An 18,989-nucleotide genomic window follows, 5' to 3' on the forward strand; every position below is an offset into this window, starting at 1 on the left:
GTGCTTCATCATTGTTTTGAAGATCTGAATCACCCTGGAAATCACTTCCAACGACAACACAACCAAGGAATGATTTCTTCAGGTCCCAAAGGGATCTTCCAGCTGTGGCAAAACACTTTGTGCCTTGTCTACCAATGTACCAAAAGTTAGAGTTTGGAATTAACAGTTAAAATGTTTGAATTCTGGGCCTGGGTTGTTGGGATCAATTCACTGTAATCAATTATCTTTCAATCACCCTTCATGTTGATTTTGACAACTTTGAGCTGCAGCTGTCAGGGCTCACTGGGGGGGACAATCAATTCCACATGATCCTACCAGAGAAAAATGTCCTTGTGGTGTTTGCCATATCAACCATATGGTACATCAACTTTTTGGGAGCTAGACTCAAGCCCTGCTGCCCTGTGATGACCAGTACAACAATACACAACCCTATATACCACTTGGCTGCCTCCTTCTAGTAGGGCAACATAGAGTGAAATGGGAAGTATATCACCAAGTCAAATGGTTCAGTTGAATGTAATACAATTTCCATTGCTTGGGGAAAGCAAAGGACCAATAGCCACCATGCTACGTATTTCACCACAGTACCTGATAATTCCCTGTTATTTTCTCTTCCCCATTCGGACACAGCTTCTAATCTTTAATGACCTTTACTACAAGATCCTCCTAGCAAACTTCCCAGTTCAGACTGAAGTCCTGATGAAGGGGAAGATAAGCAGAAGAAAACAAGGAGCTCCAGGAATAACCTGGAAAATCTGCTGCCCCAAAGATTCTTTAAGGCAAATCATTCTCACAAAACTTTCCATTTGTTCTTTTTTTTTTTTCGTTTTATTCAGCTTTATTATTGTTCCATGAACAGCCTCTTGGCTTTAGTTTTAACTTAGGAATCATCTCATTTCAAGTTTGTACATATCCTCTGAGTTCTTTGGAATAAAACTATCATAGAATTCTAATAAATATTCATACTACGTAAGCATTATTTTATTGTTTTTATGGCTCTCTCAATAGGCAACAGTATTTTTTATTAAAAAGCCACAAAATTAATAAGTTAAATTCTTACATGCTACTTTGTTGTTAATGAGTGAAGTCTTACAGATATATATGCTAGATTTGGAGTCAGGAAAACCTGAGTTCAAATCCACTCTGACATTGACTTGCTGTGTTAATCTTACTGAGGCTCAGAAAACTCTCTAAGATAAAGACTGTTGGGAGCCCAACCCAACAAAAGCACAAATACATGACATAAAGAAATATCACTATTTTCTAAAAATAAAATTGAACCCAATTTGTTCTTGCAATACATATTTTAGAAGTTTTATTAGTTTAGAGTTTACACACTGTTTTAAATGACCATGCTAAGTGTGTAGCCTCTATAATAAAATAGTAATGGACCATAGGGTAAAGTAGTTATTAAACTATTGCAAACAACAATGAAATTGACATTTGTTTTACTCTAACCTTCACTTTAATAATTATAGCTAATGTGCAATGACCATCAAAATTATATTTAAATCTATAAAACCTAAGCTTCTGAAATAATGTATGACACAATTTGAAATTAGCAAGACACATACTTAGTGTTATATCTGAGATTATTATACCTCAGGTAAGCTTTTTACTGCTAAACTTTATGGATCTCAATTTTGAAGTATTCTATTCAGTAAGGAAGTTATAATCCTTTGGTTATAAAGATCTACATCAGTAATTGTAAACAATTTACTAAAGACACAAGTACAGTTCCATTTCCTTATTACATTTCCTTCATTCATAGTTAAGGCAATCCTCTCCTATAAATAAACTAAAAACAAGCTCTATCCCTTGTCTCCAAAAAAGGCTATACATAAACTATCTCCAATAGTTACCATTTATGGCTTTTCTTAGGTCAAAGTGTGCTCACCACTGCATTTCTTCTATTCAAGAGAAATAGACTGTCTTGAGATGGCTCCCTCTCACAACTGAGCTTTAAAGAGCAAATTCTGAAGCTTTACAAAGTATTTTCTTCACAACCATGCTAGCACGGGTGGTCCCTTAGTATTCATCCTAGAAATGGGAGAGTCTAATGCACTAAAGAAGACTGCTCTTCTGACTGGTGAAAAAAAATCCAATTTCACCTCTAGATTCACTCACTGACTAATAAATATTAAATCTGTGATTCTGGGATCTGATGCCTTGTAGGAAATGGGCATGATAGGCCTTTTTCTTTTAAAGTCCACATAACTTCAATGACCCTAAAGCAATAATTTTATTTTTATTCCATGGTCCTCTTACCCCCAAAATGTTTGTAATCTATTTTGAAGAGTTCCTTTATCCTGTATCATCATCCAATTTTTAAAAGGCTTGGTAACAATTAGATGTAATCATGGCACAAAAGATAGTAAGTGGATCAATGGTTAGAATGGGTGAAGAAGAGGAAGGTAAAGGGATGGACCAAGGAAAGAGGAAGAAATTTGGGACTGAGCTGTGCCACCATGCCTCCCTGCAATGTTTCTGTGGCCTCTGAAAAGGCTACTAACTTCAGTCTGAGAAGCAAGGCTACAGAGGCATCTTTTATGGATGAGGAAATGGAATGATAAGCAGGAATAATTTAATTCTTCACTATTTTATAAGCTTTCAACTTTATAACTAAAGTATAAACTATTGAAGATCTCATTTCTGAAATAAAACATTTCATTATTATGATTTTAAAATTGTGATAGGATTCTATATACCTGTCATAACTGAAATTTTAACAAAGTACTACAAATATGCATGCAGAATAAATCTAGACTCAGGGATCAGATAACACACTGTTTCAAAAAATCATTCTCACTATGGTAACAAAAGCAAAGAAAGTTAAAAATAAATTTACAATTGTTAAATTAAAAACATGAGAAATACAATACTGTACATATGGAAACAAAATATCTTACCTGCATGCACATATTAGATGGTAGCAACATGATTGTAAGAAGCAGTGATTGTTTTTTCCTGCATTTTGTTTGCAACACTAGAGGAGTTATTATTTGTTCCTTTTTGGGAACTACTGAAATTGACTCATACAGTATATGATTGTGTACACTATGAGAAGGAATACATACTTGAAAAATAGACTCAACAAGAGCCTCAAAGAGCACGTTCATTTTATTTTTTTGTTTTGTTTTGTTTTGGGTGAGGCAATTGGGGTTAAATGACTTGCCCAGGGTCACACAGCTAATAAGTGTTAAGTGTCTGAGGCTGGATTTGAACTCAGGTACTCCTGAATCCAGGGCCAGTGCTTTATCCACTGTGCCACCTAGCTGCCCCGAGCACATTCATTTTAAAATAAATCTATGCCAGTGCTTAATGAGTCTATAATGTCCTGAGCCCAACATATGTCAAGAGGCAGTAGTTCAGGCCCATTTGTTCTTAGAGCCTTAATTGTTATATATGAGCCAAGGAACATTTTAGGGCATCGTCTGGGATGTCAGCAATTATGATCAGTAAGGAGTGGAGTTGGAAAAACAACTGGCTAAGGAAATTGAGCCTGAGTTGAATTCAGATATGCTTATGACTGCTTATGTTGTTTCCACCAATAGGCTAATCAGCTTTTTTTTAAAAAATAAAAGAAAATAAGGTCTTATCATTCCTCTTCATCTTCCTGCTCCTCCATTAGAGCCTGATTTCTGGAAAAATCTAATGAACTCATTCAGGCTTTCGTTTGTCACCTATTATAAAATAACTTTGGCAGATTCAGAAGATTGTTTCTATCTGTTTGTCCCTAAGTAATCAATCTCTACAGTTATTTGGAGCATTGATTTCAACTAAGGAGAACTGAGAAGAGACAAGTTTGCAAACCAGGAAGCTACTAATTTATGTTAATGGGTTAATATATGGATCAGTTTTCTGATGTATAAATGACTGATTAAACCTTTAATTTTATTCCTCTAGGGTTTTTGCATTTCAATAAAAGCCAAAGTTTTAAGCTAAAGGAGTGATGTGCCAATGGAAGATAGGCTATAAAAAAGGCTTGTTGGTAGTCATGGGTTAAATTATATTGTAGTAAATGAGCATTATCTTTGCACTAATACACAAAGTTATACAAGGACCATAACTTTACCAGGGAATTAATTGAGGCCAAGAAAGGGTTAAGGGGCAGGGCAAAGAAGGGCAAGGCAAGAAAGGAAAGGACAGGGAAGAAAGAAGGGAAGGGACAAAAGAAGTCAAAGTTTAACATCATTGTCATTATACTACCATTCAATGAACCCACTGAGAAGCTCAGCCTTAGACAATTCTTCTATACCTAAGTATACCTCCTATATCTATATATGCCTAATTATACATTCTATATCTATACTCTCCGGATCATATGACCAATTATCTGTGAAGCCTTCAATACATCTCTGGCAAGTCCTACAACCTGTAGACAAAAGTTATTTTGGGGGAAAATGGTGATATTCAAACTTCTCTGCAGCTTATTCAGTTCTTCGAACTCCTCTTCACCAAATTTTTGGATGGCTGCATCTGAGGAGATGTAACTCTTTTGTTCTTTTAAAATTAAATCTTTTATCCAAGAGACAGTGCTTTCAACATTCTCCTTACTTTCACCACATATTTGAAACACAGTTGATTCCATTTTCTTTCTAAAAACAAAATGATGTCTTGCAAGACCTATAAGTACTAAAAAAATGATACTGTGAGAATATACCTATGAACATTTACTAAATAATACCAATCACAAATATACAACTTACCTTTTAATTTAGAGAACATGGAAGTAGGCACCACAGAGCCTTCCCTTTTTTTCATAATGGTATAAAACACTTTCAGAAGCTGTGCCTGGAAGATGACCACTTTCACTTTTTTTAATGATTGGGCAGACCCTTTCCATGCAAAGTCTTCAACAGCATCAATTATTTTTTTAGCGACAATAACTGGGTCTTGTTTGGCATTTCCTATGAGAACATAACAATAAAAAATGATACCACATGAATGTAATAGGATACTATTGTGCTATAAGAAATTATGATCAGGCAGATTTCAGAAAAACCTGGGAAGACTTAAGTGGATTGATGCTGAGTGAAATGAGCAGAACCAGGAGAACACTGTACACAGTAACAGCAAAATTGTGTGATGATTGTGTGATAGATTTAGCTTTTCTCAGCAATACAATGATCCAAGACAATTCCAAAGGACACATGATGGAAAATGCTTTCCACATCCAGAAAAAAAAGAACTGTGGAATCTCAATGCAGATTGAACCATACTCTTTCTCCTTTTTCTTGTTTTTTTTTTCCTTTTTTTGAAGTTTTTTCCCCTTTCTGATTCTTCTTTCACAACATGACTAATGCAGATATACATTTAATGTGATTGTACATATATAACCTATATCAGATGGTTTTCTGCCTTGGGGAGGGGAGAGAGAAGGGGGAGGGAGAAAAATTTGGAACTCAAAATCTTATAAAACTGGGGCAGCTAGGTGGCACAGTGGATAGAGCACTGGCCCTGGAGTCAGGAGTACCTGAGTTCAAATCCGGCCTCAGACACTTAACACTTACTAGCTGTGTGACCCTGGGCAAGTCACTTAACCCCAACTGCCTCACAAAAAAAAAAAATCTTATAAAACCAAATGTTGAAAACTATCTTTATGTGTAACTGGAAAATGACAAAATACCTTTATGATTTTAAAAAATGATACCACCAAGCAATCAATTTGTAAGATGAAAGATTTATAGCTAGAAAGGACCTTGGAGGCCACCTAGTCCAAATCTTTCATTTTAGAGATGAGAAAATTAAAGCTTAGAGAAGTTAAGTGGATTTCCCCATGTCCACACAGCTAGTGAAGTATTTGAGGATGGGATATGAGCCCAAGTCTTCCTGATTTCAGCACTAGCAACTTGTCCACTACACTATGTGATGTGCCTAGGATTTGATATGGCCTGTCTTAATGTATAGATATTCATTCCTCCAAATCTATCTTGTTTTGTGCTCTCTCTCACCTTCTCTGTCTGTCTGTCTGTCTGTCTGTCTGTCTGTCTCTGTCTGTCTGTCTCTCTCTGTCCCTTTCTCAAATAACAGAGACTAAGATTTCTTTGATCTAGGTGCTATGGGAAACAGTAGTCACTCCCATCAGAAAACCTACTAACCAGAGCAATGGACCCACAAATTCGAATGATTAAGAGTTTGAACTCCCCTATCCAGGCAGTTCAGGTCCCTGTTTTTCTTTTGTCCTGGCCAGTTGTCTTTTATGGTAAATAATTGGTAGGTATGGTAGGTAATGTATCCTCTAAACTCAGAAGGACATTTACATGAAGAGCAAAAGATGTTCAATGTGTTTTCAAATTCTGCATTTTTTTTTTGGCAAAAATGAAAAAACACAACATCCCTTTGAGTTATCTCATTACCAAGGTCATTCATTCAACTATCTGTACTATTCTGTATATCCCTAGATACCAAGGAAGATTTAAACAAACAAAATATCCTTTCCAAAAGGAGCTTATAACATAAGGGATGTAATCCTTACCATTTGTTCTAGCCAGTGACTGGAGCCTGCACCCTTAATGTGGACTAGTAGTATCAAAATTTCCTACCACTGAACAAAAGGGTAATCAAGGAAAAAACTGAGGATGGAACAAGGTAAACCCATCACCACTCTCCAAACTCAGCACTTGTCAAAAGTGGGTAAGCAGGAGGCAGCTAGGTGGCACAGTGGATAAAGCACTGGCCCTGGATTCAGGAGGACCTGAGTTCAAATCTAGCCTTAGATACTTGACACATACTAGCTGTGTGACCCTGGGCAAGTCACTTAACCCTCATTGCCCTGCAAAAAAAAATTTTTAAGTGGGTAAGCAGCAGCATCTTTATATAGGATCATAGAATTCAAAGCTGAAAGAGACCATTAGAGATCATTTAGTTCAACCCCCTTGTTTTGAAGATGAAGAAACTAAGGCAAAGAGAAGGAAAGTGACTTGTCTAAAATAATCAAAAGTCAGAATTTTAATCCAAGTTCTCATATCCAAATCCATGATAAAGAATAACATTGTTACATGAAAATGAATAATAAATATCATCCTAAGACATATGAAGTGATGATGACCAAAGGAAACAAAGGCAAAAGAAGAAAATATATAATGACTACAATGAAGTAAAACAAGTCAAAATGGAAAGGCAACAAAACTCTGGTCAAGGATTATGGTCAAACTTTGTATAATAATGTTAAAATTAAAGATCACATCCCTCTTTTCTCTTAATAATTGATAAACTGTTTGGAGGAATATATATTGTTTTTGGTTTTTGGTTTTTGGTTTTTGGTTTTTGTTTTTTTTGAGGGACAATGGGGGTTAAGTGACTTGCCCAGGGTCACACAGCTAGTAAGTGTCAAGTGTCTGAGGCTGGACCTGAACTCAGGTCCTCCTGAATCCAGGGCCAATGCTTTATCCACTGCGCCACCTAGCTGCCCCCAGGAGGAATATATTTTAAAGGACTTGGGTGGTGTTTGTTGGACAATATCTGTTGGGTCAAAAAAGTAGAAAATTTTTCAAAGAATAAGTAGAAATTGATAGTACTAATTATATATACTATATATATGTACATATTTTTTTAAAGTTATCTCAGAAGCTATGCACATGGTGGAGCTAAGGCAAAGAAGCTAAACAGCCAGGAGACTACTGTAGTAATACAGGTATAAAGTGATAATAATATGGGCTAGGGTGCTTTTCATGATGGTAATGAAAAGGAAGAACTGAGTCTGAGAAATATCAGGGAAGAATAATCATGGTAAAAATAATCAACAAACTTCTTTCACAAGATGACTAAATGGAAACATGTTTTATATGATTATACATCTCTAACCTATATCAAATTGTTTGCCATCTTTGGGAGGGGGAGGGGAAATATTTGGAACTTGAAAATTTTTTAAATGACTGTTTAAAATTGTTTATACATGTAAGTGGAAAAATAAAACACTATTTAATATTTAATAAACAAAGAATAACAATCAAAAAACCATAGGATGTCTGGATAAGGGATTAGGGTGGCCTAAAGAAGAGATCAAAGCATGGGTTTGGAGGTTGTAAGTCTTGGGAGAAAGGAAGGTATTAATAGTCATAAAATGGAAATGGAAAATGGTCCCAATTTGTAAGGGAAGATAGTGGAAAGAGAACTGGAAAGGCAATGTGGGTTCTAATTGTGTCTTTCTTATTAGCATCTATGCTAATAGGAATGCTGCCATTCCTTTTTAAAATTTAAAATCCTTTAAAAACATTTTTTAAAAATATTAATAAGGGGCAGCTAGATGGCGCAGTGGATAGAGCACCGGCCCTGGAGTCAGGAGTACCTGAGTTCAAATCCGGCCTCAGACACTTAACACTTACTAGCTGTGTGACCCTGGGCAAATCACTTAACCCCAATTGCCTCACTAAAAAAAATAATAAAATAAAAAAATATTAATAGTATTTTATTTTTTCCAGTTATGTGTAAAGATTGTGTGTCTTTGTACTAAGTCACTGCATTGATCTTGCTGAGTCACTTAACTTTTCCAAATTTCAATTTCCTCATCTGAAAAAGGAGCAAACAGTCTAAAGAATATGTATATGATATCTAAGGTCCCTTTTGGTTCTAAAACTCTGATGATTTCATTTCTGTAATGATTTTGTTTTTTGATGTAGTAACTTTTAGGCAGCAGCTAGAATGTGAAATGGAGTTAGTAAGGCACATAAGTGGCATGGTGCATAGAGTGCTGGATTGGGAACTAGAAAGACCTTAGTTCAAACTCTGCCTCAGAAACTTACTAGTTGTATAACCCTGGGCAAGTCCCTTAATCTGGCTCCAACTCACTTTCTTCATCTAGCAAGTAGAGATGATGATAATAAATAACATTTATATAGCACTTTGAGGTTTGCAAAGTGCTTTATAAATATTATCTCACTTTGTCTCCACAACAACACTGTGAGGTAGATGCCATAATTCTGTGACGGAATAGAAAGATAAGGGAAGGATGAAGTCTTGGAGGAAAGAGAGGAAGGAAAAAGAGCCACTGAAAGAAATTGAACAATTAATTGATTTTTTTTCTTTCTATTTATTTCTGTCTCTATTCTTCTGTTCCCATTTCTTGCTCATCTGTATAATCTTTTGATTTTCTTTTTCATCTTGTTTATCCATTGCTTGAGTATTCAAGGAGACACATTAATTCTGACAAAGACAATGGTGCTCAGGGTCAAAAGGATTATCAATACTTAAACTAACCTCATAGTTATTTGCCTTATTGGGTGTTATTCTTAATTATTAAAATTATTAGTGAATACAGAGGCTAAGGGACACTGATAATTTAGAAACCAATTCTGCCAAGAATTGACACAGACCTGTTCCAATGAGTGGGAGGGAAACAGATTTGCTCTTCATCTGTTCACATTCTTGCAGGACACTGGAAACTGTTTCTTTAACATCCTTGTGACCAATTACATGAATTATTTTTTGGCACTTCAGATTTCCCCCTTGTGTAATTATAAAATTGCCATGAGGCTGTGCACCTGGAAAAAAGAAGAAAAGTGAAGGACATAAAACATGAGCTTTTAAACCCATAGGTTATTAAAAATACAAAATATTGTATTTCATCAAAGGAAAACATTACATAAAAAAAGGAGTCCTGAAGACACAACCCTTACTTATTTTTGTTTAGATTTTTATAGACTCTCATAGATGAAAAGGACTTTATGACTCACCTAAGTACAACTGTCTCCTAGGAATGAACTCCTTCTAAAACATCACTGACAAGTAATTATCCACTGTCTATGTAAACACCTCCAGTAGATAGCAAGTCCATTCCATTTGGGGACAACTATAATATTAAGGTCTTCTTTAAATCCAGCTTAAAATTGCCTCCTTTTAATTTAAGTTTTGCCCTCTAGAGCTCCATATACCAAGCCTTTAAGTATTTGAAAATAATGAACTTCACTTGCATACCCTTTGACCCAGCAATACAACTATTAGGGCTTTTTCCCAAAGAGATCATAAAAAAGGGAAAAGGACCCACATGTACAAAAATATTTATAGCTGCTCTTTTTGTGGTGGCAAAGAATTAGAAAGTGAGGGGATGCCCATCAATTGGGGAATGGCTGAACAAGTTGTGGTATATGAATGTAGTAGTAGGCTACCACCAGTCGAGGACAACCATGGATCAGCACCTCGAAGAGCCACAGGCCACAGTGTGGCTGTGCAGTCCGATATGGGAGCCGAAGCTCCTGCCGCAACGAGGACATCAGAAAACTGCACCCTGTTGCCTGTTGGTTCCCGTGTCTCATTCGTTTTTCAGTACTTCCAAGGTTATGTGATATAGAGAGAGTTGTGATCCCTGTTCTCCTGGTCTGCTTTTTAGTTTTTACCCAAGAAGGGCCCTTGCTCCCCTGCAGCTGCAAATGTTAGTGTTGCTCTTGGCCCTAGAACTGTGACTACATTCCGTTTTATCTTTTGTTTGTTTAGGGGTTTTTTTTTTTGAGGCAATTGGGGTTAAGCAACTTGCCCAGGGTCACACAGCTGGTAAGTGTCTGAGGCCAGATTTGAACTTAGGTCCTCCTGACTCCAGGGCCGGTGCTCTATCCACTGCACCACCTAGCTGCCCCCATTCCATTTTATCTTACAATCATTGGCACTAGTGCTTGTGATTTAAAAATGCTCCTCTTCACCCTGAAATTGCAACCCAGAAGTGCTTATGGGCAATAGAGTTGCCAATGAGGGCCAGGCCCTATTCTCAGTGCCAGCAAAGGGTCCCCTGTATCCTCTTTCTGACCAGTTATCCAACTTATCCTTACCATCTCTGTTCTGAGAGCTCCCCAAACTTCTGCTGTTATTGTTGTTGTTGCTGCCACTGTAGCAGTCACCTCCAAGGCCCACTACTGGTACTTCTGTTACACTCTGTGCCAGCTCCTATCCCAGTGTCACAGACTTCTTCTGCTGACCTCTTAAATAGTCTAAAGTTGAAAAATTTCTCACTCTGACCTCTTGTTGGTTCTCCTGCTCCGAAATTTGATTTGAAGTTTTATTTTAAAGTTGTTTGGGGGGCAGCTAGATGGCGCAGTGGATAGAGCACTGGCCTTGGAGTCAGGAGTACCTGAGTTCAAATCCAGCCTCAGACACTTAACACTTACTAGCTGTGTGACCCTGGGCAAGTCACTTAACCCCAATTGCCTCACCAAAAAAAAAAAAAAAAAAAAAAGTTGTTTGGAGGAGACTGTTGGGAAAGTTCAGCTAGGTTGCTGCCTTTACTCCATCATCTTGGCTCCATCCTTTCCTAATTATCTTTTTTACTTTTTAATCAAATTTTATCAATCATTTACATTTTTTACATTATAAAAATTATCCTTCCCTTTATTCTTCCCAGAAAGCCATTTGCTACTTTTAACAATAAAAAAAGAAAAAATAAGCAAAATTTATTTCATAAAAATATCTGAGAATATATGCAATGTACCACAGTTCTGTGCTTCCTACCTCTGCAAAAGACTGGAAGAGGAATGTCTCCTTACATACCTTCTTTGAGTCATACTTTTTCTTTGTAATTTTGCAACACTTGTTTCTGTGTGTGTGTGTGTGTGTGTGAGTGGTTTTTCTTTCCTTCAACATGCTCTATGTTCTGATAAGGATTACAAATCAGCACCTCCAAAAGACTATCTATTATTATATGTCAAATTCATGAAACCTATTTTAGTTAAATGCTTCTGAATCTTTTTGTTTGTAGCATTTCTTTTTTGCATGTATAAATAAATTACATGTTTGATACCTGATTCATATTTTATAGAGTACCTTTTTATGCCCTCCTTTTAAGGATCCCCTAAAATTGTGAGCTATAATCGAATTTACTATAATTAAAATCATCCCCTGTGGTAGCCAGGATGGAAGATTTAATGTGCCAATGAATGTGATAAAGAGGAGCCCCTTTGCACCAGAGGCAGGCTCTCCAGGATAAACATGGGCCAAATAAGCTTTCCAGACAACAAAGCTGAGAGAGAGTAGCCAAATAATTTTTCAAGGCTGGAGTGGTACTCATTCCATATATTATAGTTCCTGAACTCTCCTTGCTAACAGTCCTAGTGTCAACCCCAATAGGGTTCTTTTAATTGTAAACATTTTAGATAGTGTGACAATTTGGGAGCATAGGTACCATGAGGATGTCTCAAATCATATAATGTGTGGTCACTTTTTCCCATAGTCATACACATATTCAACCTTAGATTCAAAGTAAAATTATCACAATGAAATTTCCTATGGAACACTGACTCCTACAAAAAACTTCTTATTTGCTCTAATCATCACCCACAACTTCTTGTCACACACCCAACCCTTTTACTCTGACTAGACTAAGGCTAAAATATAAACATCGATGCCATACCTAATGCAATACATTCCAATTCCACAGCTGGTCCAGCAGCTTCTAAAATGGCTTTGGAAACCCCTAGAAAAGAAAATCATAATATGAATGAACGTGAATCACAGAATCATACAACATTGGAGATATAAGGAACCTTAAAGATCATTCATTCTTTAATTTTACAGACAATAAAATCGAGGCCCAGAGAGGACAAAAAACACATGCAAAGTCACACAGCTAGTAAATAGCAAATAAAATTTCTGGTCTTCTCATTCCATGTCTTTCTAACTCAAAATTTAGCCTAATTTACTTCTATCATAGCTAATATCTTAAGCCATTGATATAGCTTTTTAAAAAACAACATTCTACTCTAATGTCTCATTAACAGCAGGGTAGCTTCCCAGTGTAACCAGAAGAGACAAGTCAAGGACAGATGTAACCTGTAAAACTCAGTGTCCAGAGGGAGAAAGAACAGAGGAATTGCCTGAGAATTCAGAGGGTCAAGAAGCCCCAGAATAGGGATATTGGAAGCCCTTGGCAGCTATAACCTAGGCGTAGACATCCTAGATCCAGGGCTATGAGATCCCTAAAACTGTGTTCTGAGACTTCAGATGAGAACCTGAAGACTAGTATTGTAAACCTCAAAGATGTAAAGGATCCAAGCCCCAAGAAGTGTATGTCAGTACAGGAACCCAAATGGCTCAGGGAGATAACAAATAAAACAGATCACCCCACTTAAAAGCTTAACATGGGGTCAAGTCTGGCCATGGAACAAAGTCCCAATTTAGAAAGTTGAAGAGATTAATAAATCAAAGAAAAAATCTGATGTGTACTAAAAACATTGCAAATCTAGGTAATCCCCCAAAGCATAAAGAACACCATAATAATTACAAGTAGAGATTCAAAAGGAAAAAAATGAAATTTCTGAAAAGACTAAGTAAAAGAAAAAATGAAGTTCAGGATAAACAAATGTGAATCAAAAGGTTCAGAGGAAAAATTGGAAAGAGAATACTTCAATAATAGCTATTGTCTGTGGTAAAATAATGGAATTTGGCAGATGGGGTGGAGGGGTCTGACTTGATTGATCTAGTAGTGTTTGAATTGCCTATGAATGAGAAACTACTAAGTACCCACTTAAGGTGATTAGATCTTGAGCCACACCTGGCCTGCCCTGTTAAGCTTAGTCTAATTTGGCCAACCCTGAGAAGGAGTGTTCTCAGAGGCTGTAAACTGTGCCATCAACAGGAAACCAGTCTCAGCCACATAACTCGAAGGCCCTCCCCTTTGGGGGAGGGAGAAAAAGGCAGAAAAGGGGACCCCAGCAGGAAGAAGCACGCACTCTTGGTCTCTCTCTGGCCTTGGAGGAGCATTCGGAGCAGACTACAGGCTGAACAGCTGACTCCCATAGAAATTATGGACCCCTGGTGGTGAGGTAAATCCAGCCCTTTGAATTAGCTGAGATGAAAGCAAGTTTTGGTTTGAGACAGCCCTTGCTAGAAGAGCCAGGGAGATTATCCATTCTTCCTTTCCTCTATTCCCTTGTCCTTGACTTTATTAATTTCACCTTTGCTGTGTATTTTATTCCCATTAAATAAAACCTGATTTGTTTGTGGAAAAGAGGCTGTTAAGCTTCTTTCTTATTGACCTGGGAGAAATAACTAAAAAGGCAGTCCAGAGGGGAGGAAGCTTTGGACCTAGAGGTCCCTCATTATTTTCTGAACCCCAATATTTGGTGAGTCACCCAATTAACTCTCCCCATATTAAATTTGGCCCTGAAATGTCTTAAGACACTGTTATAACTTAGAAGAAAAATTGATCATCTTGTTCAAAATGAACTTCCCAAAAAATTAAAATAGACTGAACAGAAATCAGTTACTCCATGGAATAGCAAGAAATATTAGAAAAATAAAAATATTGAAAAATAGAAAAAAATGTAAGATACCTTGTATCAAAAGTAATTGACCAAAAATAGAGACCAAGGTCAAGGAGAGATAATTTAAGAACCAATAAAAATTCCTAAAAATCATGAAAACAAAAAATACTACATACTATATTTCAAAAAGTTATAAATGAAAACTTCTCAGTCTATTAGAACTAGAACATAAAGTGATGATAGAAATCATATACCCATTTTCTCCTATAAATTTTTTTTCAAACAAAAATCATCCTGTTCTCCCTCCCTCAACCCTCCTTATGTCCATTGAAAAAGCAAGAAAAACAAACCCCCCATTACAAACATACATAGTCAAGCAAAACAAAATTTCTCATTGGCTATGTCTAAAAAACAAAACAAAATAAAAAACTCAATCTGTACCTTGAATCTATCACCTGGACAGCATGGTTCTTCAGGAATTGTGATTGGTCATTGTGTTGACCAGAATTCTCAATTTTACCCACACATATACACACAAGAAAATGTTATTTTAATCAACCAAAATTTGCCTTTTCACCCTCTTACCTCAACCCCATTAAGAACACAAGAAGAATAAAACCCATTACATTTATCTATAATTTATCCAAACAAATTTTGACATTGGATCATGTCCTTTAAAATAGTGTCTCATTTTGCATTCTGAATTCTTTTTTTTTAATCTTTTTTTTTTTTTTAGTGAGGCAATTGGGGTTAAGTGACTTGCCCAGGATCACACAGCTAGTAAGTGTTAAGTGTCTGAGGCCAGATTTGAACTCAGGTACCCCTGACTCTGGGGCCACCTAGCTGCCCCTGCATTCTGAATTCTTCACCTCTCTATCAAGGGATGGGCAGCAGGTTTCATCATTAGCCCTCTGACATCTCAGTTGCCCATAATGCTGATAAGAGTTCAGCAAAATGGTATTCTGTCCCATTTATATACCATAACTTGTTCAGCCAAAATTCAAAGCTCCCATGTCAAAGAAAAAATATTGCAAGTATAATCAAGGATATGGAATTTACCACACAAAGAAGTAATTAAAGTACCAAGGAATTACAGTCAGGTTCACATAAATCCTAATAACTTCAACTAAAAACCAGAGGATGTCATGGAATATGATATTTTAAAAAGCTTACAACTAAGAATAGCTTACCCTGAAAAGCTGAATGAAATCCTACAGGGAAAAAAATGAATAAATGTGAGACTTGGCAAACTACATTCTATGGGCCAAATCTAGTTCACCACTTTAAAAAAAAAATAAAGTGTTATTATTGTTTAATGGAATAGAGGACTTTGGGGGATTTCTGATGAAAAGACTAAAGTTGAGTAGAGTAGGGACTTTGTGATATAAACATAAGAGCCCAGAGAAATCTATAAAGGTAAATTTAAGTGAGCAATTGAAAGGAACTATATGATGATATTGTATTAACATTCTGATAGGGGAAAAAGAAACAAATGTTCCTTCAGAGCCTTAATGTCTTCAAAGGACATTGAGAGAGATAAATAAGAAAAATGGAGCTCTGGTGGTGAATTCTATTCTGAGGATTTGAAGAGAAGAAAGATAAGGGAGGGTAAAAGGAATACAATAGTGTCAAATTGGGGAACAAATGGATGAGACTTGCTTTCCCCCCCTCATAAATAGGATATGTGAGAAGAAGAATACAAGCTATAGAAATTTATTTGCAGCAACACTGCAAATAAGAATGACTTTAAAAGACTTAAGAACTACTGGGCAGGAACTCACCTGAACTCTCCCAAATTCCCTTCCAAACAATGTTAAAATAATGCCTCAAATTGAATTCTGGAGCAGCAGAACCAAAAAAGAGGTCAGGGTGAAACAATTTTCTGACTTGAGATAACTTAGGAGATTAGCAAGAAAGATCTGTCTTAGTGGGGTGGTGGTCATGCCTAGAATGCACAGTGCAAACCATGTCCTAGCAAGCCAATAGCAGTCCTTAGAAGCAGCTGTAGCCACATCAGCAGAAGCACCTTTGGAAGCTCTTAGTTGGAAAACTGGTCAGAAGATTACAGGATACCCTTTACTGGCACTGGGCACAGGACCCTGTTGCGTTGTCCACACACAGTTCCAGATCACGGTCCCAGGACAAAGGGGAACACTAGCATGCTAGTGCCTGTAGTAGCAGGGGAACAAGAGCCATGGTCACAGTTCTAGAGTGGAGAGGAGTGCTTGCAGTCACTCACAAGGGAGCAAAGGGCATGGTTTCAAGTCCAGGTCTCAAAGGAGCACTAACACTTATAGCCACAGGAAAATAGGGACCTGAGTTACATTTCCAGGGCCATAAGAAGCAAGAGGACTTGTGGCCACAAGGAATTAAAGGTCTTTATCACAGTTTCATGGCAGGTAAGAGTCCTTATTGTCACTTACAGACCAGAGCACAGGCCAGGAGAACAGTGAATACACCACTCTTTAGATCATATCACCTTAGAAAAATTTTAAAAACCTTGTAAACCCCCAGAAAAACCTAAAGCCTGGGACAGTGCCCCCACCATTCCAAGGTGAGTAGAGCCCGACTTTAACATAAAATTTAAAGTAAAAAAAATAGGCTGGAAAAGTGAGTAAACAATAAAATAAAAACCTGACCATAGGAAATTATTATGGTGACAGGGAAGATCAAGACACAATCTTAGAAGAAGAGAAGAAAGTCAAAAGAGCTACATGCAAAGCCTCAAAGACAAAATGCGAATTGGACTCAAGCTCATAAAGAATTCCTGGAAGAGCTACGAAAGGATTTTAAAAATCAGAGAAGTAGAGGGACAACTGGAAAAAGAAATTAGAGTGAAGAGTCAAGAGCTTAGTAAAAGAGCCACAAAACAAATTTGAAGAAAATAAGAATCAGAAAATAAGAAAAATGAATTGGTCAAAAAGCTTTTTAAAAGGCACAAAAATCTGCAAAAGAGAAGAAATCCTTCAAAAGAAAAATTGGCCAAATGGAAAAAAGAGATACAAAAGTTCACTGAAGAAAATAATTCTTTATAAATTAGAATTGGACAAGTGGAAGTTAATGATTCCATGAGATATAAAGAAATAATAAAATCAAAAGAATGAAAAAATAGAAGAAAATGTGAAATATCTCACTGGAAAAAACAAGTGGCCTAGAAAATAGCTGGAGGAGAGATAATTTAAGAATTATTGAATTACCTGAAATCCATGATCAAAGATATTAAAAGAATCCACCTTCTGGAAGAGATCCCCAAATGAAAACTTCCAAGAATATTATAGCCAAATTCTAGAGCTCCCAAGTCAAGGGGAACATATTTCAAGCAATAAAAGAAAGAAACAATTCAAATATTTTGAGGCCACAGTTATGAGGTTTAGCCATTTCTAGACCAAAGGATCAAAGGGCTTGGGATATGATATTCAGGAAAGCAAAAGAGCTAGGAAAATGGCTTAACAGTACCAGATATCAAACTGTATTACAAAACATTAATTATCTATAAAATATACAATCTGATACTAGCTAAGAAATAGAGTGGTGAATCAGTGGAATAGGTTAAGTACACAATACACAGTAGTAAGAGACCATAGTAATCTAATGTTTGATAAGCCCAAAGATCCAAACTTTGGTATCAAGACTCATTATTTGACAAAAATTTCTGAGAAAACTAGAAAACAGTTTGGCAGAAACTAAGAGTACATAAACATTTCACACTTTATACCAAGATAAAGTCAAAATGGTTAGATAATTTAGACATAAAAGGCAATATCATAAGCAAATTAGGAGGCAAATGGAATGTTTCACTTGGCAGATCTATGGCTAAGGGAAGCATTTATGACCAAATAAGAGGTAGAGGGCATCATAGGATCTAGAATCGTTAAATTTGAGTACATGAAATTTAAAAGTTTTTGAACAAACAAAACTAATGCAGCCAAAATTGGAAGGAAAGCAGGGAATTGGAGGAAAAAATTTACAGAAAGTTTTTATAATAACCTCATTTCTCAAATACATAGGGAGCTGATTCAAATTCACAAAAATTAGAGTCATTCCCCAGTTGATAAATGGTTAAAGGACATGAATAGACAGGTTTTTTGGGGGGGGGGGAATCAAAGTTATCTGTAGTCATATAAAAATGCTCTAAATCACAACTAATTAGAGAAATACAAATCAAAACAGCTCTGAGATACTACCCCACACAAATCAGATTGACTAAAATAATAGAAAAGGGAAATGATAATTGTTGAAGGAGATGTGGAAAAACTTGGACACTAATACACTGTTAATAGAGCTGTGCACTGGCCCTACCATTCTGAAGAACAATTTAGAATAATCCCCAAAAGGTTATAAAACTGTGCATATACCCTTTGATCTAGTAATACCACTACTAGGTCTGTACCCAAAGAAATCAAAGCAAAAAGAAAGGAATTTATATGTACAAAGATATTTGTAGCAGGTCCTTTTGTGATGTCCTGGAACTGGTCCCATACCCCTCAGGGCTGGGCTGGGCTGGGCTGGCCTGGCCTGGCCTAGCCTTTATTTATTTATTTTTTGGTCCTCACTCTCTTACAACTACAAGTACTCCTTTCCACCCTGCACTTAAGATCCAGAACTGTATATGTGCAAGGAAGTGGTCAAATAGTGCTTGGTCCTGCAACTAGTACATTGTAATCTTTTATAAATCAGCTGTCCAATTCCCTTACCATCTCTAGGCAAATAGATTCAGAAGCTGCTAACTCTGTCACAGCCATTTCCAGGGCCCCCTATTGTTGTCACTGAGTGTGTTCTGGGCCAGACCCCAACACAGTGTTG

At 36.7% G+C, this 18,989-nt stretch overlaps 1 protein-coding gene across 1 annotated transcript in view; it reads right to left on the reverse strand.

The window, feature by feature from the left end:
• Window positions 1–826: 826 nt before the first annotated feature.
• Window positions 827–18,989, reverse strand: part of LOC122748749 (protein mono-ADP-ribosyltransferase PARP14-like) — a 63,966-nt gene continuing 45,803 nt past the window's right edge. Inside the window, exons 11-14 of the mRNA XM_043994685.1 lie at window positions 12,335–12,397; window positions 9,315–9,482; window positions 4,710–4,910; window positions 827–4,635 (exon numbers count right to left, since the gene is read on the reverse strand). Coding sequence (XP_043850620.1) covers window positions 4,307–4,635; window positions 4,710–4,910; window positions 9,315–9,482; window positions 12,335–12,397 — 761 coding nt within the window. The 3' untranslated portion in view covers window positions 827–4,306. The remainder of the gene's footprint in view (window positions 4,636–4,709; window positions 4,911–9,314; window positions 9,483–12,334; window positions 12,398–18,989) is intronic.

Source organism: Dromiciops gliroides, chromosome 3, assembly GCF_019393635.1.
Source record: "Dromiciops gliroides isolate mDroGli1 chromosome 3, mDroGli1.pri, whole genome shotgun sequence".
NCBI classification, from domain to species: Eukaryota; Metazoa; Chordata; class Mammalia; order Microbiotheria; family Microbiotheriidae; genus Dromiciops; species Dromiciops gliroides.